We start from the raw sequence: 24,050 nt of genomic DNA on the forward strand, positions 1-24,050 counted from the left end.
TCACGCGTTAAAAAAAAGTTTACAAAAGAAGTTAAAAAACATTAAAAAAATTAAATAATATTTTTATAAGCTATCAAGAGTTACAGTGTTAGTAAAGTGGATATATGTAGCTAAGAAACATCAAAAATCTGGTGTGGTACACTCACACAACTTTCCTTGCTCATATTTGAAACTATGATCAGACTTCTGTATATGTGTATATAATAATTGTTTTCAGAGTACTTTTTCCTTTGTGTGAACTGTGAAATTCTATGACTTTTTTAGTCGTCATTTTTTTAAAGTCGTCAAAACAGCTGTTCTACAGATGAAATAACTCGACTATGTGTTCTTTTTATGAACTGCGCTACCTACCTACCTCATGCATGAAAAGGAGGTTACTAAGTTTATTTCTCAAGGATGGGGTGGACCCCCCCATTAGTTTCCCAGAAAGAAGACTCATGCCAGTTCATAGAGCTGATAAATAACTATACAGGGGATGAATTTGAAAAAAATCGATCAAGTTATTTTTGAGAAAATCGAAAAAACATGATTTTTACTTTCCTTGCCCTACTACCATAGGTAAGGAGAGTATTGCTTTCCAAAAAAAAATTAAGGTACCCCAATTTCAAGTTTTCTATACGTTTCAAAGTCCCCTGAGTCCAAAAACATGATTTTTGGGTATTGGTCTGTGTGTGTGTATGTGTGTGTGTATGTGTGTATGTCTGTGAACACGATAACTCCATTCCTAATTAACCGATTGACTTGAAATTTCAAACTTAAGGTCCTTATACCCTGAGGACCCGACAATAAGAAATTCAATAAAATTCAATTCAAGATGGCGGAAAAAATGGCGGATAATTACTAAAAAACCATGTTTTTCACGTTTTTCTCAAAAATGGCTCTAACGATTTTCTTCAAATTCATACCATGGATAGCTATTTATAAGCCCTATCAACTGGCATAAGTCTCATTTCAGGGAAAATTTCAGGAGCTCCGTAATATTCTTGAGAAAAATGGCGGATAATGACTAAAAAGCCATGTTTTTCACGTTTTTCTCGAAAACGGCTCCAACGATTTTCTTCAAATTTATACCATGGATAGCTATTTATAAGTCCTATCAACTGACATGAGTCTTATTTATGAGAAAATTGCAGGAGCTCCGTAATATTCTTGAGAAAGATGACAGTTACTAAAAAATCATTTTTTTTCACGATTTTCTCAAAAACGGCTCTAACGAATTTTTTGAAATCCATACCCTGTATAGTTATTTATTAGCTCTATCAACTGACATGAGTCTTTTCCCTGGGGTACTAATGAGGGGTCCACCCAATCCTTGAGAAATGGACTTTGTAACCTCCTTCTTGTGCATGATTTAGTTTTTGTTTTTTAGTTTTTGTTTTAGATTTTAATTCTTAATTCTATTTCATAAGCCAAACATCGTTTAGAGGTTATTTTGAGGTTAGGTTTTCGAGATTTAAAAATAAACATAGATAGTTTACTTGACTAAAATTATATCCAAATTAAAATCCTATCATTTATAAATCAATTATTATTATTGCAAGTAATATAATTTCTTAGATAGGAAGATGAGCTCAAGTAGAACACCGAAGGTTATTAATAGAAATGTACACATAGCGGGAGTACTTACGCATTCCCAAAACCAAAATTCAAAAACACCAAAACCAAAAACCCCAGTTCCTCAAACTACTTTAGCCGAAAAAGTTGCTCAACTACAAAGTAGCCACACTAATTTAAAAAACCAATTAGAAGTAACTCTAAAAACGTCTGAGGAAGAAAGGTTAGGGATGGTAGAAGAAATTAAATCTTTGGAACTGATTATAAAATTACAAGATGAAGACCATAAAAAAGAAATACTAAATCTAAAAAATCAATGTAGTCTAATGTTGGAGGAAATAAAGAAACTGAAATCTAAATTTGATAATACTAAATGTATGATAGAACCTCCGTCCAAATGCAAAAAAATAGAATCTAACCTAAATGATGGGAAATGCTCTGAAAATGGTCGAAATAAAACGTACAGTGAGGTTTTGAAGACAGCAACCAAAAATATAGCTGAGGGAAATAAAGATAGGAAAGGGAGAGCTCTGCTACTGACGTCCAGTCATGGACGTGATTGCAGTGATCTCCTTGATAAAAGATTGAAAAATAGATTTGATGTCCAATGTTTTTTCAAGCCAAGTGCATCAATTAATGCAGTTGTAGAGTCAGCTAGGGAACAAACTAAAGACTTTGATGAAAATGACTATCTAATTGTACTGGGTGGTTCAAAAAATATAAATGAACCTAACTTGAATCATCTTCCTCAAGTAACAGAAAAAATCAAGGAAATTGTGCCACTCAGCAAAAAAAAACAAACTTACTAATAAGTACTATTCCTAATAGGTTTGATAGGCCAGAATTAAATGAAGCAATCAATTCGACAAACAAATCAATCCATAATACAATCAACAGCCTAAAAAATAAGAATTCTAAACAACTGGGGATTTGTTTTCTAAATGAAAGGCTGAAAAGACATAACGTCACTAATCATGGGTTGCATTTAAATCGATCTGGCAAAGTAATCTTTTGTAATAGATTGGCAGAGCTGATGAAAGCCGTTTGCAATCCTCTGGTTTAAAAACAGTCAAAAAAACAAATAACGATTTTTTAGTAAATTGGCTCAAAACAGGGAAAGGGAAATAGCTACAAATGCTAGAGATAGAGTAGCACAAGATGGTAAGGTTTTTAGTATTTATCAACAAAATATTCAGTATCTTCGCAACAAAATTGACAGATTAGAAGTATTTCTTAAACAGGAGGATCCTGACATTGTTATTTTCACAGAGCATGGCTTAAAAATAAAGGAAATAAATCAAGTTAGGATTCCAGGCTATTCACTGAGATCAGAATTTTGTAGAATAGCTCATAGAAGTGGTGGTGTATGTATATTCACTAGCAATGCTGAACATACCCAAACTTATGAACTGGATTTTGTTAAGAGATTTTCTGTTGAGATGGATTTAGAGGTGACGGGACTAAGGTTAAAAATTGATGATCGATTTGAGGTAGCAGTGTTAGGTCACCAAATGGAGACTGGCAAAAATTTTGTGAGCTGCTCCATACTCTTTTGGAAATTACAACCGCTCGTTTCACAAATGTTATAGTAGTAGGAGATTTCAATACCGATTTTGCCAGGCAGGATAAAATGACAGAGGATATTAGAGATATTATTAATATGAATAATTTAGAAATTAAGGTCCACAAATATACAAGAGTAACTGGAACTTCACAGACAATTATTGATAATATCCTCACAAATATAGAAGGTTGTAATGTCAGGTTAGGTAGCTCAGATCTATCAGATCATAACTATCAAATTTTAGATGTTAAGTTGCAGGGCCGGAATCCAAGCAGAAAAAAAAACTTTTGTGAAAGAAATTCAGCAATATGAGCTAGGAAATATAAATTGTTTGAAGCAGGAACTGCTTCAAGAAAATTGGAGTAGTGTTTATAACAGTTGTAACCTAAATTACAAATATAAGCAATTCATTGATACCGGTACTCTAAGATTTCACATTAGTGTATGCTGTCCAATAAAAAAGTCAAAGTAAAAAGTAAATTAAACAAAGTAGATGAATGGATAACTGAAGATATTCTTACTCAAAGAAATATTGTTAGGGGAGCTTAAGAGGAATTTAAATTAGTGAGGGATGTTCCAAGTGAAGTCAAATACAAATGTCTAAAGAAAAACTATGCAAAAGAAGTGAGGAAAGCTAAGTGTAAGAAAACAGCTGAAATATTAACAACTAGTACCAATTCTAACTCTGCTGTTTGGGAGGTAATTAATAGAAATAGGAGAGCAGCTCAAAAAGATACAGTTACTAATGTCCCTAGGATAATCGATGAACATGGAAATTATATGGATGATAGTATAGACATTTGTAACTTTTTCAATAAGTATTATCAACAGGTTGCATATAATCTCCAAAAGTCACTGAACACTAATACTTATAATACAACTACATTAAATGCTGAGCCAATTGAAAAGGTATTTAAATTTCATCCATTATCAAGAGATGAGTTGTCAAGAATAATAAAAAATTTGAATAACAAAAAAACAGTAGGATTGGATGGGGTCTCAAGCAAAATTTTAAAAGAATGTGAAAATGAATTACTGGACCCTTTATTGCATAGAATATTATTGGAAATACTAAAAACTGTAGGTGTGAATGGTATAGAACTAAAATGGTTTGAATCATATCTCATAGGTAGAAACCAGTGTGTTTAGCTTACCAAGGTGGATGGGAATGAAATAGTAAAAATTAAATCTCAAAAACTGGAGGTCCAGGCTGGAGTACCTCAAGGCTCAATTCTGGGTCCCTTACTGTTTCTGTTGTATGTGAACCAATTACCAAAAGAGTTAAAAGATCACAGAGCTCTGTTGTTTGCTGATGACACATCGCTTATCTTTAACAATTATTTATTAGATAGTCTAGAAATAAATGCTTTTACTGGAGTACAGTCAATTGTCCAATTCTTGAAGCAAAGGCAATTAACAATAAATAGTAAGAAATGTCAATTCCTACAATTCAAAAGTAAATATAATTCAGTAGATGATAGAGAAATAAATGTGTTTGTAAAGGAAAATGAATTAGACCAAGAAGAAAAAGTAGCATTCTTGGGAATTTTATTGGACAGGAAATTAACATGGCATCCTTACATTGAGAGGATATGTAATAAGATATATCATCTGGGGTAAATGTCCTGCGGCAGCTTGCTAGGCTGAATGATAAAAAACTACTGTTAACTGCTCACCATGGACTTATACTATCTCATATTAGGTATGCTATTTTAGTATGGGGTAATTCATCTCAACAGAATATGGACAGGGTGTTTAAGATTCAAAAGAAGGCACTCAGATGTATAGAGAAAGTGAATAGGTTAGACTCTTGTAGGCCTTTATTTAAAAAGCTTGGTCTATTAACTGTGCCATCTTTGTATATATATGAAGTTGTAATGCATGTGAAAACGAGTGGTGTGATCCAGAATTCAGATGTTCATGAGTATAATATGCGAAACAGAGCAGATTATCATATAATGGGTCACAATAGTAGGTTATTTGAACAAAAACCAGATTATATTGGTAGGAAATTTTATAACAAGCTACCTCAAATCTTGAAAAGTAATGATGATTTGAAGATTTTCAAAAAACAAATTAAAAAATATTTAGTTGATAGAGCTTTTTATAGTGTACAAGAATTCCTTTCAAACCTAAACTAGGTTGAACTACTTAGTGTTAGAATTATTATGTAATATTATGACTTGTCTTATACTCCATGACTGGAGTCTTTAGGACGTAATCTTGAAAAAAAAAAAAAAATGAGGTAGGTTGGTACACGGTTTTTACTTTTTCTTCTTCCATATACCGTGGGTAGGTAGAGCAGTTTATAAAAAGAACACAGTCATAGTCAAGATATTTCATCTGTAGAACAGCTGTTTTGACGAATTTCAAAAAAAAATCATCGAATTTCACAATTTACATAAAGGAAAAAGTACTCTGAAAACAATTGTATATACACATATACAGTAGTCTGATCGTAGTTGCAAATATGTTGCCGTCAATCGTCATTATGTTATTCCCCTAAATTATTCTCGTTTGATAATGAGGCTTATAGTTCAATGAGCAAGGAAAGTTGTGTGAGTGTACCACACCAGATTTTTTACTAATTATCCGCCATTTCTCTCAAGAATATTATGGAGCTCCTGAAATTTTCCCTGAAATGAGACTTATGCCAGTTGATAGGGCTTATAAATAGCTATCCATGGTATGAATTTGAAGAAAATCATTAGAGCCATTTTCGAGAAAAACGTGAAAAACATGGTTTTTTAGTAATTATCCGCCATTTTTTCCGCCATCTTGAATTGAATTTTATTGAATTTCTTATTGTCGGGTCCTCAGGGTATAAGGACCTTAAGTTTGAAATTTCAAGTCAATCGGTTAATTAGGAATGGAGTTATCGTGTTCACAGACATACACACACACACACACACACACACACACACACACACACACACACACACACACCACACACACACACACACACACACACACACACACACACACACACACACACAACACACACACACACACACAGACCAACACCCAAAAATCAAGTTTTTGGGCTCAGGGGTCCTTGAAACATATAGAAAACTTGAAATTAGGGTACCTTAATTTTTTTTGGAAAGCAATACTTTCCTTACCTATGGTAATAGGGCAAGGAAAGTAAAAAACTTTTATTATGTGAGAATAAGTGGTTCTTAGGTTGAACTTAAAGTCTGAAAAAGTGCCCAACTTGCTTAAACCTTAATCGATTCCTATGTTTATAGTAATATATATTACCTACTTTTCACAATAATTCATAAAATTAATGTATCAATCGAAAAAACCCAGTTATTGGCAGTGTATTTCTTGCCATAAATACATTAAAGTATGTTACATAAGTAATCATGCATGAGAACATAATCATTATAATAGAATTTATTGAATATTTGAACAAATTACCTATTAATATTTGAAAGTGGAAAAGTTTTAAATTAATTTTGATTAGATCCCAATAATTGCTAGACTAGCCTGTTATTCATTAAATTGATATGCTTATTTGAAGAGATAAAAAATAGAAAACAAATTACCTGTACAAATTTTATTTGTTCGATGTGTCACAATATTTCAGTTTATCTAAATCACCACGAAATTAATTAAAAATAAGCCAGTACACAAGAATAAATTAGCAACTTGTAAATGGATGAACGCAAAGAAGCGGCATGTTCGTTTTTGTTTATCAACAATGCAAGTATTACCAACTCAATAACAAATATATTTTATTCTAAGTGCATTGTGCCTAAAAAATACACGCGATAGAATTTTTATAATATATCATAATTTGTTCTTGATATAGTTATCAATATGTGACAGTTATATTCAAAATAAAATTAATGATATTCGAGCTTGACTCGAATGATAACAAAAGATAGCTTCTTGGAGCATTTTATCTCGTCACAAAAACAAAAACATTAAAATTGCTCGAGTTGAGGGAGACGGGTTTTAAGTTGATCGAGAGGTGTACTCTAAGTTGGTGCATGGCCAATAATTATTGGTACCGTACGGTACCTAATTGGCAATGGTTGGTGTGAATTCAAACTCGCATCAATACTAATGGTCCAGACAAGGAATCGTTATAGAGGGAATTTTAGAGCCGCAGTCTTGTTTAGGGTAAAACATATCAAATGTCCCCATCCCTTTCCCCTGTGCTAAGCGGGTGTGGGTGCTTCAAACTTCAAAGGTACCAGGTTTTGTTTCTCGCATATAACTCGGAGAGTATGTATTTTACGAACATGACTGTTTCATAAAAAAATAGAGCTTAAGTTGCATAATTTCATACAATATTCATCTCAACTTTTTTATATCTTCTATAATTCTCGAGATATCCGTTACGGTATTGAAGGGGTGACTTTTAAAAAAAACAAGTATTCCATCCAATTTTTTGCTCTTATAGCATTTTAAAAATCAATGGGGAAAATCGGTGGGTACCCACTCGGACGACAAACCACTTGGACGACATTGTAAACAAAGGTATTATACGTCATCACTAGGCACTCGGTCAACGTAGAACGTCATCATTTTATATATAGCATATACACTAGATCCGTGACGTTTTGAAGATTGATACTAGCGCTGCCTATAACATTCTTACCAGCTTTGTCTCTCTACATTTTTCTACTTCTTTCTATATTAAACTGAATTATTATCTTCAAAAACAAAGCAATGGGTTTCTTCCTTGTTGATCTTGAATTGCTGCTTGCTGGAACCGTTAAACCCAAAGCTTCGATGTGATATTTTATTAAAATTTCAAGTTGAAAATTGGCTTTCATAGTTTAGTAATATACTAAAAAACATTTTGGCTTTTTATGTGGTTAACATAACAACATAGTGCAATAAGGTAAGTCAGGGTTATTCATTTATTCCATTTATTGTATAAAACACTATGATCATAATACAATAAATTATGGGCTAAGCTCTAGCCGGTGTGCTCCCCCTGTTATCTCAGTTATTATTGAAGATAACGACTCAATTTTTTTTAATGAAAGAGGAAGACAAAATAAAGCGCGCTAGCATATTTTTATACCATTTGATTCAATTTTAATATTAGAAATAGCTGTTTCAAAACTAACCTTATTCTGAAGAAAGGACGATTATAAATTATAATGATTTGTATCAACTATTATTGAAGATATTATGGGACTCAATTTTTTAAATGAAAGAAGAAGAAAAAATATGTGTAGGTAACTGAATAACAATTCTAATCAATTAAATGGTATGATCATGCCAGCGGGCTGCTCGTGCGGCCAGGATGCACCACAACTCTGAGCTGATTGACCGGGCACCCAATAGGTGTAAAGCTGCCTGGGGTATCATCAGGGCCGCTGCGGGTGTACCAGCTCCTGGTGCTGTTCCGGTATCTGCGGATGATCTTCACGACGCGTGGACCAGCTCTATTCGCGGTATCTGCGAGGGGATCCGAGCTTCCCCTGTGGTGGCGGCGGATTTGCTCTCGGCTTCGGTTCGGCCCCCCGCTCTTCGGCTGTTGACCTGGCGCCGTATTACTTGTGATGATGTCACTCGAGTTGTGAACTGTTTGGGCAACTCGGTTAGTAAAGACATTTATGGTATGACCAGTGCTACTATTAGGGATGTATTAGCTCTTATTGTCTCTCCCCTGACTGTTTGTATTAATCTGTGTTTCCAGCAGTCTGTATTTCCTTCTCAACTTAAAATTTCTAAGACAGTGCCTGTCTTTAAGAAGGGTGATAGGCATGATCCTACTAACTATAGGCCTATCTCCATCCTGCCTATTATATCGAAGATTTTTGAAATTCTTATTGCTGAGCAACTCCTTGCTTATTGTGACCAGTGCGGCCTGTTTGCGACCACCCAGTTTGGTTTCAGGAAAAATAGATCCACCACTGATGCAGTAGATTCCTTGCTTTCCAAGATATTTGATTGCTTTGAGGCACGTGGACTTGCTGGGCTCACCTTGTGTGATCTCAGCAAGGCCTTTGATACAATGGATCATGCTATTCTCGTGGACAAGCTTAGGCGTTATGGTGTGGGACCGTCTCCTCTCAAACTGATTCAGGCCTACCTGGGGGGTCGCAGACAGGCGGTGCTGGCTAATGGATTTCTCTCTGAGATCAGGGATTGTGTTGACTGTGGAGTGCCTCAGGGCTCTGTCCTGGGGCCTCTGTTGTTTCTTATTTCAGTTAACGATATAGCTCAGGTGGATGGCAGGTGTGTTGTCTGTTATGCGGACGACACCACCTTCTTCAATGCTGGTCGTGAGATGGGAGGACTAAAGGCAGCTATGGTGGAGACTGGAGCATTTGCATCGGACTGGTTCTCTGCCAATCGCTTCCTCCTCAATGAAGACAAAACTCAGTCTATTGTGTTCAGTCTCAGAAATGGGAATGAATACAATTTTGCGCCTGTCAAACTGTTAGGGTTTACCCTTGACAGGAAGCTCTCATGGGGCGAGCACATTGAGACAGTTTGCGCCAGGTTGAGCAGAGTGGTTTTCCTGCTGAGGGGTCTCAAATACAGTGTGCCACCTCATTATCTCAAAATGTGATATTTTGGCTTTTTTCAGAGCGTGATTTTATATGGCCTCCCCCTCTGGGGTGGAGCCACAGATGTCGCCCGAGTCCTTCGTCTCCAGAAGAGGGCCCTGAGGATTATTTGTGGGGCTGGTAGATTAGCCCACTGTCGCCCACTCTTTATCAAAGAGAGGATCCTCACCGTCTTCTCCCTCTATGTTCTCCATACCCTTTGCAGAACACATGCGAACGTGGGGTTGCTCGTGACCCGACAGAGCTTCCACCCATATGAGACTAGGGGTAGACTCAGGCTGGATTTACCCTACCAGAGGCTGAGCAGAACTCGGACTGGTCTGGCTCATATGTCTATCAGCCTCTATAATAGGCTGCCTCTGTTGGCCAGGGATCTGCCTGCGGTGCGGTTTCGAGGGGCTCTGAGGAGCCTGCTGACGGATCACCCTCTGTACTCACTCCGTGAGTTCTGTATGTTGGAGAGCAGTGTGGTGAGTGCCTATTTTCGTATTTGATTTCTGCCTCTAGGCAGTTGTTTTACATTTTTGACGTGTCCCAGTGGGCTTCACTTTAGTGATCTCTTTTATGGACTTATTTAAATAAATACTAAAATTTAATGTTATTAATATTAACAGCAAATTTTGTATTTTGTCCAACCTATAATCATATCATGTTTTTACTACCACTAGCTCTATTGTAGAGTTATAGAGTTGCTGCTCTATTCTCTAAAGGTCACAAATTTGAAGCATGCTAAATAGAGTTGTCATCGGTTTTTAAAATTGCTCGATAAGAAAGATTCCGATTTCAACTTGTTCGATCAATGATTCAAGAGTTCAATATTTATTTTATTGTTTTTTTTATTGTTATTGTTTTACAAACTTCAATTTGATATATTTGAATTATAATTTGATCTACATTTTTTCCCATAATTGGAATACTTTTTTCTGAAAAAATTGGTAACCCCAATGGGTACTAAATTTGTGAAGTCTCATTTAGGTATTAATAATTAAAGTTTATTTATTTATTCAATCATTCAGAATTATACAACTTACAGAAAAGTACCACAGGCTAGCTTATGCTTAAAACGGTTCCAGTTATAATTTTCACTATCTTCAATTTTTTCAAAAAAAAATTCCAATTTTGGGAAAAAAATCATTTTGAACTAGAACTCAAATGTATCAAATTTGAAAAAAAAATATTCTAATTCCATCAAAGAGCTAACCATTACTGCTGACCACATTTTCTCCTGTATTTGATGCTATTGATGAAGTTGATAGGAAATCTGGAAAATATCAAAAATGTGCTGGTTGTTTGCCTAAAAAATGTTGAGATTATTTTTAAATGGAGCTATCCATTACTGCTGACCACATTTTCTCCTGTATCCAACGATATTGATGAAACCCTACCTACCAAAGTTTGATGTGACTATCAAACCTTAAGTGATGAAGACTGAGCAAGTCTGAGGATTGCTCAGTCTTTATCTGGTAAGGCTTTGTTATATTAGGTTGGAAAATGCTTGGTTAGAGGGGAGCTCAATGGTTGGGCTGGACTGCATTTTTTAGTTTGAGTTAGGCTTTGTTAGGTTGGGGATAATAAAAAACTCAGGTTACAAAGGTTTGGGTTGAAAAAGGTTAGGTTAGGAGAGTTTTGGTGAGAGGAGGTTAGGTTGGAAAGATTTTGCATAGAAAGGATTTGGTTAGGAAGTCTTAGCTTAGAAACACTTAGGTTGAGAAAATATCAGGTTGGGAAAAGCTTAGGTTAGGAGAAACTTTGGTTAGGAAACTGTTGGGTTGAGAAAAAATTAGGTTAGAAAAAGCTTTGGTTTGTGAAAGCTTAGGTTAGGAAAAGCTTAGGTTAGGAAAAGCTTTGGTTAGGAAAGCTTCGATTAGGAAATGCTTAGGTTAAAAAAATCACAAGTTAGGGAAAGCTTAGGTTGGGGAAAAATATTTGTTAGGAAAAGCTAAGGTTGGGAAAATCTAAGGTTAGGGAGAGCCTATGTTAGGAAAAGATGAGGTAAGGAAAAGCTCAGGTTAGGAGAAGCTAAAGTTAGGAAAAGCTTTGGTTTGGAAAAGCTTAGGTTGAGAAGAGCTTGGGTGAGGAATAAGCTTAGGTTGGGAAAAGCTTTGGTTAGGAAAGCTTAGGTTAGGAGAAGCTGAAGTTGGGAGAATCTAAGGTTGAGTAAAGCTTAGGTTAGGAAAAGCTTTGGTTAGTGAAAGCTTAGGTGAGGAGAAGCTTTGAGTTAGGAGGAACTTAGGTTAGGTGAAGTTAAGGTTAGGAAAAGCTTAGGTTGGGAAAAGCATGGGTTAGGAAAAGCTTTGGTTAGGAAAAGTTAAAATTGGGGAGAGCTTAGGTTAGGAGAAGCTTAGGTTAGGAGAATCTAAGATTAGGTGAAGCTTAGGTTAGGAAAAGCTTTGGTTAGTGAAAGCTCAGGTTAGGAGAAGCTTTGGGTTAGGAAAAGCTTTGATTAGGGAAAGCTTTGGTTAGTGTAAGCTTAGGTTAGGAAAAGCTTTGAGTTAGGAGAAACTTAGGTTAGGAGAAGCTTGGGTTAGGAGAAACTTAGGTTAGGAAACTGTTGGGTTGTGAAAAGATTAGGTTAGAGGAAGCTTAGGTTAGGAAAAGCTTTAGGGAAAGCTTTGGTTTGTAAAAGCTTAGGTTGGGAAAAGCCTTGGGTGGGGAAAGCTTTGGTTAGTGAAGGCTTAGTTGAGGAAAACCTTTGAGTTAGGAGGAACAAGGTTAGGAGAAGCTTAGGTTAGGAAAAGCTTAGGTTGGGAAAAGCTTTGGTTAGGAAAGCTTAGGTTAGGAGAAGCTGAAGTTGGGAGAATCTAAGGTTGAGTAAAGCTTAGGTTAGGAAAAGCTTTGGTTAGTGAAAGCTTAGGTGAGGAAAAGCTTTGAGTTAGGAGAAACTTAGGTTAGGTGAAGCTAAGGTTAGGAAAAGCTTAGGTTGGGAAAAGCATGGGTTAGGAAAAGCTTTGGTTAGGAAAAGTTAAAATTGGGGAGAGCTTAGGTTAGGAGAAGCTTAGGTTAGGAGAATCTAAGATTAGGTGAAGCTTAGGTTAGGAAAAGCTTTGGTTAGTGAAAGCTCAGGTTAGGAGAAGCTTAGGTTAGGAAAAGCTTTGATTAGGGAAAGCTTTGGTTAGTGTAAGCTTAGGTTAGGAAAAGCTTTGAGTTAGGAGAAACTTAGGTTAGGAGAAGCTTGGGTTAGGAGAAACTTAGGTTAGGAAACTGTTGGGTTGTGAAAAGATTAGGTTAGAGGAAGCTTAGGTTAGGAAAAGCTTTAGGGAAAGCTTTGGTTTGTAAAAGCTTAGGTTGGGAAAAGCCTTGGGTGGGGAAAGCTTTGGTTAGTGAAGGCTTAGTTGAGGAAAACCTTTGAGTTAGGAGGAACAAGGTTAGGAGAAGCTAAGGTTAGGAAAAGCTTAGGTTGGGAAAAGCTTTAGGTTAGGAAAACTCAAGTTAGGTGAAGCTAATTTAAGGAAAAGCTTAGGTTAGGAAAATCTCAGATTGGAAAAAGCTTAGTTTAGGAGAGATTTGGTCTTGGCCCAGGCTCAGTAAGCTTTGGTCATACTTGTTCAGGTTAGTAATTATTTGACTTGATTCAAGAGTTCTGTTGTGTATTTTTGAAAGAATAAGAACTCTCAGTAGAATTATTCCAATGATCTTTAATATTTTTTTTTTTTTTTTTTTAAGATTACGTCCTAAAGACTCCAGTCATGGAGTATAAGACAAGTCATGTTATTACATAATAACTCTAACACTAAGTAGTTCAACCTAGTTTAGGTTTGAAAGGAATTCTTGTACACTATAAAAAGCTTTATCAACTAAATATTTTTTCATTTGTTTTTTGAAAATCTTCAAATCATCATTACTTTTCAAGATTTGAGGTAGCTTGTTATAAAATTTCCTACCAATATAAACTGGTTTTTGTTCAAATAACCTACTATTGTGACCCATTATATGATAATCTGCTCTGTTTCGCGTATTATACTCATGAACATCTGAATTCTGGATCACACCACTCGTTTTCACATGCATTACAACTTCATATACATACAAAGATGGCACAGTTAATAGACCAAGCTTTTTAAATAAAGGCCTACAAGAGTCTAACCTATTCACTTTCTCTATACATCTGAGTGCCTTCTTTTGAATCTTAAACACTGTGAAATCTCAGCTGCTCATTAACTTGCTTCGCCATTTTTATCATCAAGGTGTGTCAATTTTGTACATTTCGTCTCACCACTTTGTCAGCATCGTTTCAGCAGCTGATTCAACCAGTCGACACCTCATTTGTATCGACCGCCAATTTCGCCACTGCCATCGATCAATCTATTTCTGCGTATATTTTATTGTATTTTTGTATCTATTCGACGTCAATGTATTTATTGGTTTATTTCATATATTTGCCAACGCTCAACATTCATCTCTACAAGATTTAGATTCATAATTTCGCATATGCATTCATGTGTTTCCGGTCACATACGTAGCACTTTTTTCCTATTTCCGCAAGTCACACACTCTCAATTCCGGCTTCAACAAGTCAACGTTGTCATGGGGTAGACTCCCTTTTTTCAAGTTAATTTAAACTTCCCAGTTATTCATAACAGTTCAAAAGTGTTTTCAATGGATTCATCAAGGAATACCGTCAACGCCAATACATCATTCATCGAATTTGTAAGACCAGTTCAGTAAATATTTCAACTTTAGGACTCAGTGCCTAACTCGCCATGCTTTCACATTCAATCACTTCAAACGTTTATTCTCAAGAACTCTCATCATTAATTATCAATTCAACATAAAGCATAGGCTCATACAATTATGAACTGTTATTTCAAACTGCAATTTTCATTAGTTTCAATGGTTTTGTAAGACTTGGTTCTGCAATCCTTCCATCTGGCTGACAACCAATTCGAGGCATTTCTGTCATATAGAATGCACTCAATCTACATTCAATCAATTCAACAATTAAATCCAATTTCAGCAACATATTGCTTTTCATCATAGGCTCTAGACATCAAGTTAGAGACCCTTCAACTAGTGTGTTCCAAAAACGATCCAAGCATCCCAACATACGTTGGACACTAGAGTCAGCCAGGTCATATATCTACAGCATAAAGATATATTTTGCAGTATTCAATTAATTAGCAACATATTTTCACCGTTGAACCAGCCAATTCACGGTTACATTCATGCAGTTAGTTCACATAACCTAACTTGCCCACTCGTACTTAGCCATCCAACCTGCACATGTAGAATTGAACTTTCATCAATTGTCTTCATTCATCAAGGAATACCGTCAACGCCAATACATCATTCATCGAATTTGTAAGACCAGTTCAGTAAATATTTCAACTTTAGGACTCAGTGCCTAACTCGCCATGCTTTCACATTCAATCACTTCAAACGTTTATTCTCAAGAACTCTCATCATTAATTATCAATTCAACATAAAGCATAGGCTCATACAATTATGAACTGTTATTTCAAACTGCAATTTTCATTAGTTTCAATGGTTTTGTAAGACTTGGTTCTGCAATCCTTCCATCTGGCTGACAACCAATTCGAGGCATTTCTGTCATATAGAATGCACTCAATCTACATTCAATCAATTCAACAATTAAATCCAACTTCAGCAACATATTGCTTTTCATCATAGGCTCTAGACATCAAGTTAGAGACCCTTCAACTAGTGTGTTCCAAAAACGATCCAAGCATCCCAACATACGTTGGACACTAGAGTCAGCCAGGTCATATATCTACAGCATAAAGATATATTTTGCAGTATTTTATTAATTAGCAACATATTTTCACCGTTGAACCAGCCAATTCACGGTTACATTCATGCAGTTAGTTCACATAACCTAACTTGCCCACTCGTACTTAGCCATCCAACATGCACATGTAGAATTGAACTTTCATCAATTGTCTTCATTCATCGTGGATTAGAGTCAGAACATTCATTACACCCAGTGAATTAGTCATTGTGCACCAAGTTCATAAACTGTTCGGTCAAAAACATTCAGTTCGTGCGTCATCGTCCAAATTCGTCATAGTTCAACCACGATTCGGTTCAGCCACTCATCATTCGACTCCAAGAGGTCTTCATCCGCGCCCAATGACGTTGGATTCAGCCAAGCAGAGCCAGTACGGGGGCACGGCCGCATTTGGGACAGACCAGCTCTTCCCTCACCAGGTTTTATTTCAGATACGTAAATTTCAATTGATTTAACAATCTTATTCATGGTCCCTTTTCTCAGAGGCATTTATTAATTCATATTTTATGGTAGCTCCCATTTATTTGCAGCATAATTTTTACATGACAGTGTTCATAAACACTTGTACATTTTTCTTACTTCAACGATTATTATTATTCATAATTCTAACTGAGGTTAGGTCATACAACTATCAGCATATGAAATATAATATCAGAGTCAATTACGCATTGCTCTACCACTGGATATTATATGGCACCTTCAACATTTTTGTACATTATTTACTAAAACTTAATAAGGCGGTTTCAACTGTCCTCACAGTCATCTTACAGGGCATCCCTAGTTGTTGTTTCTGTACCTTCCACCAAGCATTATTGGTTGTGAAGGCTTTATTAATTATTGATTCACTGACATCTCATAAGATTCAGGTTTCCATCTCACATATGAGACTTTTTGTAACATCAAGTTGCCAACATTCAATTTTGTATACCTTATCTAATCATTAGTTATTAGGTCAAGTACATTTTTCACAGTTATTCATTTATTGTGTTTTGCAAAGATTATTCATGAAACTTTATGAAAGGTTATCATTCTATTCAAAATTTCATTTATCTCAATTCAATTATTATTCAAAAATTATTTAATATTTCAAGTTGTGATACTTATTTCAATTTCAATCATTCCAGTAGCAATTTTGGAAGCGCACTTATTATCATTATTCTAATTATTCATGCAATTATTCATAGTATTAAGTTGTATTCTTATTACTCAAATCAAATCAAGTTCAAACCTCACAGGTCAATTCCTACATTTCTACATTATTCTTATATCTATGGAAATAGGTCAATTCATTAAATACAAGCGGTTTCGAGTGTTCAATTCATGTATTCAGATTTTTATCAACATTTGTACTGCAATTAATCTTAAGCATTGCACAAAGCAATTCAATAAATGTCAATTGCATCATACATTCTTACATTAATTCATACTTTAAGATCCTACTACTTGCTTAAAAGTATTTTCAACACAACAGCAAATAAACACATTTATTTGTCTGTCATTCAGCGTCCTGAGCTGTTTTCACTTCATTCACAGATACATTATTGTATTCTGTCACACCAGAGAGAACGAGAACCAGCGCACTCAAGTGGCTGTTTCTCCGCATTGAATTTATGCGATTCTGGACCGACATTGTCTAACCTAGACAGTATACATCTACAGTATTCATTATCTACAGTCCACTATCTTACAATTCGGAGTTACGCCCGAATTAGGCCCAGATATCTCATAATTTCATGGTCCTCCTCAGCCAGATCAAGCTGGTGACATTTGGGTAACCCTCAAAATTTGCAAATATCAAAATTCAAGCCCTCTGAGTATTCAGGATAATATTACCCACCAGGCAGGCGTATATAGCGCCCACATTTCATATATTGTGTCTAGCATAAGTGAACTTAGCACTATCATAACCATAGTTTTTGTATATTTCCAGAAGGAATTCATTCGCCACGGCAGACAGACCATACCGCTATTGTAAGGGCGCCACGCAGCTGCCATACCTGACCGAACCTTTGTGCAAGTGTTACCAAGACAGTGCTGTGTTACAAGGTTGAAGGTGGAGCTACGTGCGTTCATGCGAATCAATCTGTCCGTGAGCTATATCTGTATCATTTATATTGTGTCACATTTTCTGATTATTGTGTTCATATACTTAATTAAGTATTTTTCAATCAATTATCTCAAACCGCTTTAGGCAGGTAAAGTTCAATTGCATGCGCTTCATTTGAATATTTTTTCAAACAATTATTATCATTATTATTGAATTTTTATCAAACATATTTATTATTCAATCAAGCGTGATATCGCTCATATACTCAATCAAGCATCACATTGCTCATATACAATTCTTACGTTATTCAATCAAACTCATTCAATTTAATAATTTCTTCTAATTGTTATTTTTGTACGAATCAAGATGTCAGTCAATCGTGACTCATCATCTGACTTAGAGTCAGGTGATTTCCAGGGCTTTTCAGACCCTCCTCCATCAGCGCCTAACTCAGAAGGTGCTCATGCAAATGTCACACAGCCAGCAGCTGTTAGTGCATCCACTTCAACTCAAGTAGCTTCAGCTACCACTAGTGTTCTTGATTCTATTCATGCTCAATTAGAGTTTATCATTCAACAAGGAGTCATTACTAATTTTGACTCGCATGAGAGCTACTTTGCTGCCCTTGATTTCAAATCTGAAATTCAAGCTCTGAAAGATGACTTTCATTCAAGTATCAAAAAACTCAATCAAGAGGGTCAATTCCCTGATGTCAAACTGTGCCATACAATTAGAACTAAGTTTTCACTTATTAATTCTAAAATCAACACTGCCATCTATGAATTTGAATTACATCATAAGGATGCTGCTATGAATTCGCACATACCAGCACATCAACGTTCCATGTTGTCACAACCAGTCCATGCTAGACTGCCCGACATTCCTCTGCCTCACTTTGATGGCAATTTCAATGAATGGCTTCATTTCAAGGCCACTTTCACTAGCCTCATCATTAATAATCAATCTTTGGATAACACATTAAGGTATTATTATTTGCGTCAAGCACTTCATGGGGAAGCACTCACCCGTACCGCCAATTCGCCCTCAGGGGATTTCAAACTAGCTTGGGAATTACTTACTCAAAGGTATGACAATGCTTTACTTATAGCTGAAAATCATATTCTAGCTATTTTCAACCCTCCCAAACTTGAATCTCGTTCAGCCTCATCTTGGAGAGCTTTCATTGATAATCAAAAAACAAACATTTCAGCGCTGCAATCATTGACGCTTGACTTATCAGTTCAAGATATTATTTTCATCCATGTCACTATCTCTCGTTTCGACAATTCAACACTTAGAGACTGGGAAAGGTTCCTCTCTATGAAATCAAAACTCACACTTGACAATTTGTGGGAATTTTTGGAGACTCAACATAAGGTAGCACAAGCCTTATCTCACACCAGCGCATCAATTACTCAAACGAGTTCTCGCACTACGGCCGCAAGCGCCAATCAACCCAGCACCAGCAAACCTACTTTTCAGCAGAAGTCAGGTTATTCGAATTTCACAACAACCAGCACTCCCAATGTGTTTAATAGGTCTACGAATTGTACATTTTGTAGCGGTAATTCGCATAATATTTTCACATGTCAATCGCTCATCAAGATTCCACTTGCAGAACGAGCATCCACAGTGCGGCAGAAAAACCTCTGTCTGAACTGCGTTTATCCTTGGAACAAATCTCACAGCTGTCGTGGTAGTTGCAAAACTTGCGGTAAGGCTCATCATACAATGCTTCATGGGTCAAACTTCAACTTCAAGGCGTCCAACTACGCTGTTACATCCAACTACGCGCGCAATCGTGCACAGAGTTCCTCGCCAAAGGTCAGCAGGAAACAATATTGTGAGTACAACACTCATTCTAATTCTCGTCACTCATCACCTTCGCCGCAGCCGAAGTCGTCGCAGCCAGCGCGCACACAGCGTCAAGCACAGCATGCCACATCCAGCGCACCTCCAGCGCATACCTCGCTCAACTCAGTCGAGCAGTGTTTTATTTCTCGCTCACCCAGTCCAAGGGAGCGCACAGCCCATCTCAAGTCGGTCGACCATTCATCAGCCTCGTCATCCACTAGGCCACATTCCGCACAGTTACATTCTAGTCATCATTATGACAGCTCAGCTGTGTCTCGCTCTCATACTCCAGCGAATCAACCTAGCTCGAGTCAACCACCTCAGCAGTCTTCAAACTCTGGTCGTCAAACGGTTAGCTATGCTAATAGCGCCCCTCAATTCAAATCAACTCATGGTCCAAAGGCTTGCATCATGCCTACTGTCCAACTTTTGGTTTTCAATGCTCATCACCAAGCGGTGCCATGTCGTGCATTGCTTGACAGCGGCTCTGATAGTTGCTTCATTTCACGTGAACTTGCATCACGTTTGCAGTTGCCATCAACCTGTACAGGGAGTATGGTTCATACTGTCTCAGGTAGCAATTCTACCATTCTCAACGTTTCTTCATTGGACATCTATTCAACAGATCGTACTTGGTCGCAGCGCATCGACTGCATCATAACAGAAAACATTACTCCAAGCAAACCTCCTCCAGGAGTTGACTTATCCACATTCAACATTCCAAACAACATCAAACTCGCTGATCCCACTTTCTACCAATTGACAGGTGTGGACATTTTACTTAACGTTGCCATCTACGCGGCACTTGATCAAGCAGGTCGCATTCAGCTTTCTGATAGCTGCATCCTACAAAACACACGACTAGGTTGGGTTGTGTGGGGCTCGATTCCCATCTCTCGTCCAATTGATGCAGAACCCATCTCAAATTTTGTTTCATCAGAAGTATCAACTGCTCAAATCTCTCATCAACTCGAAAAATTTTGGAAAACTGAAGAAATTGACATTCAATCCAGCACGCCCACAGAGGAAGTTCACATTGAGCAACACTTCATTCAAAACATACAGCGCTTACCTGATGGTCGCTTTTCAGTCGCTTTGCCCAAAAAGGACTCGTTTCACACTCTCGGTTCATCTCGTAATCAAACACTTCATCGTTTCTATTCATTAGAAAAACGTTTCTCATCAAATTCAGATTTAAAACAGCAGTACGTTGCTTTTATGGAAGAGTATCTTGCTCTTGGTCATATGTCACTCGCTCCACCTTCACTCCCACAGGAGAGTTGTTATCACATACCACATCATCCAGTTTTTCGCCCTGATTCCACAACTACTAAACTTAGAGTTGTTTTTGATGCATCAGCCAAAACTACTTCTGGCGTTTCACTCAATGAAGTTTTGCATATAGGTCCAACAGTCCAATCAGAACTGTTTGATACTGTCCTACGCTTTCGTACTCATCAAGTAGCTTTCATTGCTGACATTGCCAAAATGTATCGTCAAATTTTAGTTCATGAGGAAGATAGAAATTATCAACGCATTTTCTGGAGGTCAAATGAATCACAACCTGTTCAAGAATATTTTCTGAACACGGTCACATACGGAACATCATCAGCGCCCTATCTAGCGACACGCACACTCAATCATCTTGCTGACATTGATTGTTCACCGGATTCAGCAGTTTTCAACACCATCAAATCAGACTTCTACGTTGACGACCTCATAAGCGGATGTTCTTCTCTTCCAGAAGCAATCGAGTTAGCTCATCAATTACGCACCACTCTCAATAATGGTCAACTTGAACTCAGAAAATGGTTGTCCAATTCGCCGGAACTTATGGCTACAATTCCATCTCATCTCGTCGAGACAGTTCATTCCAAACCCTTGTCTGATTCAAATGACAGTGTGGTCAAGGCACTTGGTCTCATCTGGGATTCCAAGGCTGATCAACTCGCAATTTCAACCAACGTTTCCAGCATCATTCATAAATCATCATTCACCAAACGAGAATTATTGTCATGCGTCTCAAGCATTTTTGATCCACTTGGATTAATTTCACCAGTCATCATTTTGCCTAAAATCCTACTTCAAAAGTTGTGGCTTCATAAACTTGATTGGGATCAAAAACTTCCCGCTGAACTTCTAGCTGAGTGGTTAAGCATTCTTCAAGAATTGCCTAATATTTCCAACATCACCATTCCACGTTGTGTTCTACCATCAGACACAAACGCCACCTACGAACTTCATGCATTCTCAGATGCCAGCAACACAGCATACGGCGCTTGTCTTTACGTCCGTAGTTCATCATCCAGCGGTATTCAAACTAGATTATTCACGTCCAAATCTCGAGTAGCTTCAATCAAACCACTCCTTTCAATTCCTCGCTTAGAACTTCAAGCTGCATTCTTATCAACCAAATTAGTTGTCAAATCTATTCAAGCATCTAAAATCAAATTTTCTAAGGTGGTCATGTGGACCGATTCCAAAATTGTTTGCGATTGGCTCAAAACATTGCCAAACAGGGCAGATGTTTTTGTTTCAACTAGAGTTTCAACTAATCAAAACTTAACCGCTGATTTCACCTGGAAGCACGTTACTTCAAAATCCAATCCAGCTGATCTTGTCTCAAGAGGCTGCACACCTACTGCACTAATTCAGAATCCACTTTGGTGGAACGGACCTTCATGGTTATCACAACCTGATTCAATATGGAATGAAATTTCATCCAACTTGGCAGTTTTGAAACCAATCTCATCTCACGCTACAAGCGTCACCCTATCAGTTTTATCAGCACTCATCAAAAGGCTTTCAGATTATCATCGAATCATACGAGCCACTGCATACGTTTTACGCTTCATTCATAATTGTCGCAATCGTCATCAACCACTAAATTTCAATTTAGGAGCTCTTTCAGTCGAAGAAACTCAAGCAGCAGAACTCAAGGTTCTTCAAATTGTTCAAGCCGAATCATTTGCTGACGAAATTCGCTTGCTCAAGCAAGGCAAAGAAGTGCCCGCATCAAGCTCATTAAAAGCTTTTTCACCATTTATTCACACGGATTCGCTACTACGTGTAGGAGGCCGATTGCAACAATCCAATCTCCCATTTGATTACAAACATCAAATTTTGCTTCCATCCAAACATCACTTCACTCGCGCACTCATCATGTGCTATCACCGCAGAGTTCATCACGATGGAGTCCAATCAACGATGACTGCATTACGCCAACGTTATTGGATCATTTCAACACGCCGCACAGTCAAATCTGTTGTCAAGTCATGTGTCATTTGCTTTCGCTTCTCCAAATTCCGTTCGGAGCAAATTATGGGTCAGTTACCTCCCGTCAGAATTCAGGCCGACTTCCCATTCTTCAATTCAGGAATCGATTATGCAGGTCCCTTCAGTCTTCTCATGGGTACCAAAAAGTCTCGCATCTTCACCAAGGCTTATCTAGCCATTTTTGTGTGCATGGTTACTAAGGCAGTCCATGTCGAAGTGGTCTCCGAGCTCACATCCAAGGCTTTCATTGCCGCGCTCATCAGATTTTCATCTCGTCGTGGGATTCCTCACTCAATATACTCAGACAACGCAACCACATTTGTTGGCGCAAACAACGAACTACAAGAATTGCATCAATTTCTCGTATCAGAGAAAACACAAAAGGACATCTACAACTATACATCAGTGCTCAACATTAATTGGCATTTCATACCTCCACGCGCACCGTCGTTCGGTGGTTTATGGGTAAACGCAGTCAAAAACTTCAAAAAAATATTCAAGGTGGTCACATTCGACAAAACATTCAACTTTGAAGAGATGTCAACATTCTCAGCTCAAATTGAGGCAATCCTCAATTCGCGCCCTCTAGTTCCACTTTCGGAAGACCCTCAAGATCTTCACTACATATCACCAGGTCATTTCTTGATCGGTCGCCCACTCACAGCGCTACCATTTCTCAACCCACCCACCACCCATCAAGACAACAGATCTCGTTGGAAGATTCTGCAAAACGTCACTCAAGATCTCTGGGACAGATGGTCTAAAGAGTATCTCGTCACATTACAACGCAAAAACAAATGGCTTTCAACACAAGACAACGTCACAGTTGACACAATGGTCTTACTAAAAGACATTGGTTCAGTACCTTCATCATGGCGCCTAGCCAGAGTTGTAGACACCCACCCAGGAAAGGATGGGAAAGTCAGAGTCGTCACCGTACAGACCACCACTGGTCGTTTCAAACGTGCTATTTCAAGCATCGTACCTCTTCCTTCATTCGAAGAAGAAGCTTAGTTCATCGTTGTTTTACATTCGTCAACTTGTACAGTTTTTATTGTCATTATCTTGCATCCAGTTTTTTGTTTGGTGTTCGTTTCTTTGCATCATCGCATTCGCAGCTGTTCTTTCACATATTTCATTTTACGGCCTTATTCTACCTTGGTTTCAAGGCGAATAGTCCTTCGTGGGGGCAGAATGTGAAATCTCAGCTGCTCATTAACTTGCTTCGCCATTTTTATCGTCAAGGTGTGTCAATTTTGTACATTTCGTCTCACCACTTTGTCAGCATCGTTTCAGCAGCTGATTCAACCAGTCGACACCTCATTTGTATCGACCGCCAATTTCGCCACTGCCATCGATCAATCTATTTCTGCGTATATTTTATTGTATTTTTGTATCTATTCGACGTCAATGTATTTATTGGTTTATTTCACATATTTGCCAACGCTCAACATTCATCTATACAAG

The 24,050-nt window shown here is 37.4% G+C and overlaps 1 protein-coding gene across 1 annotated transcript; it reads left to right on the plus strand.

Moving 5' to 3' along the window:
• Positions 1 to 14,921: 14,921 nt before the first annotated feature.
• LOC120355262 lies at positions 14,922 to 23,312 on the plus strand. Its single transcript, XM_039443607.1, has 2 exons — positions 14,922 to 22,880; positions 23,131 to 23,312. Exons 1-2 carry the CDS (start codon positions 17,820 to 17,822, stop codon positions 23,170 to 23,172), a joined length of 5,103 nt encoding a protein of 1,700 aa, XP_039299541.1. The 5' UTR covers positions 14,922 to 17,819; the 3' UTR covers positions 23,173 to 23,312.
• Positions 23,313 to 24,050: the final 738 nt, after the last annotated feature.

Source organism: Nilaparvata lugens, chromosome Y (assembly GCF_014356525.2).
Source record: "Nilaparvata lugens isolate BPH chromosome Y, ASM1435652v1, whole genome shotgun sequence".
NCBI classification, from domain to species: domain Eukaryota; kingdom Metazoa; phylum Arthropoda; class Insecta; order Hemiptera; family Delphacidae; genus Nilaparvata; species Nilaparvata lugens.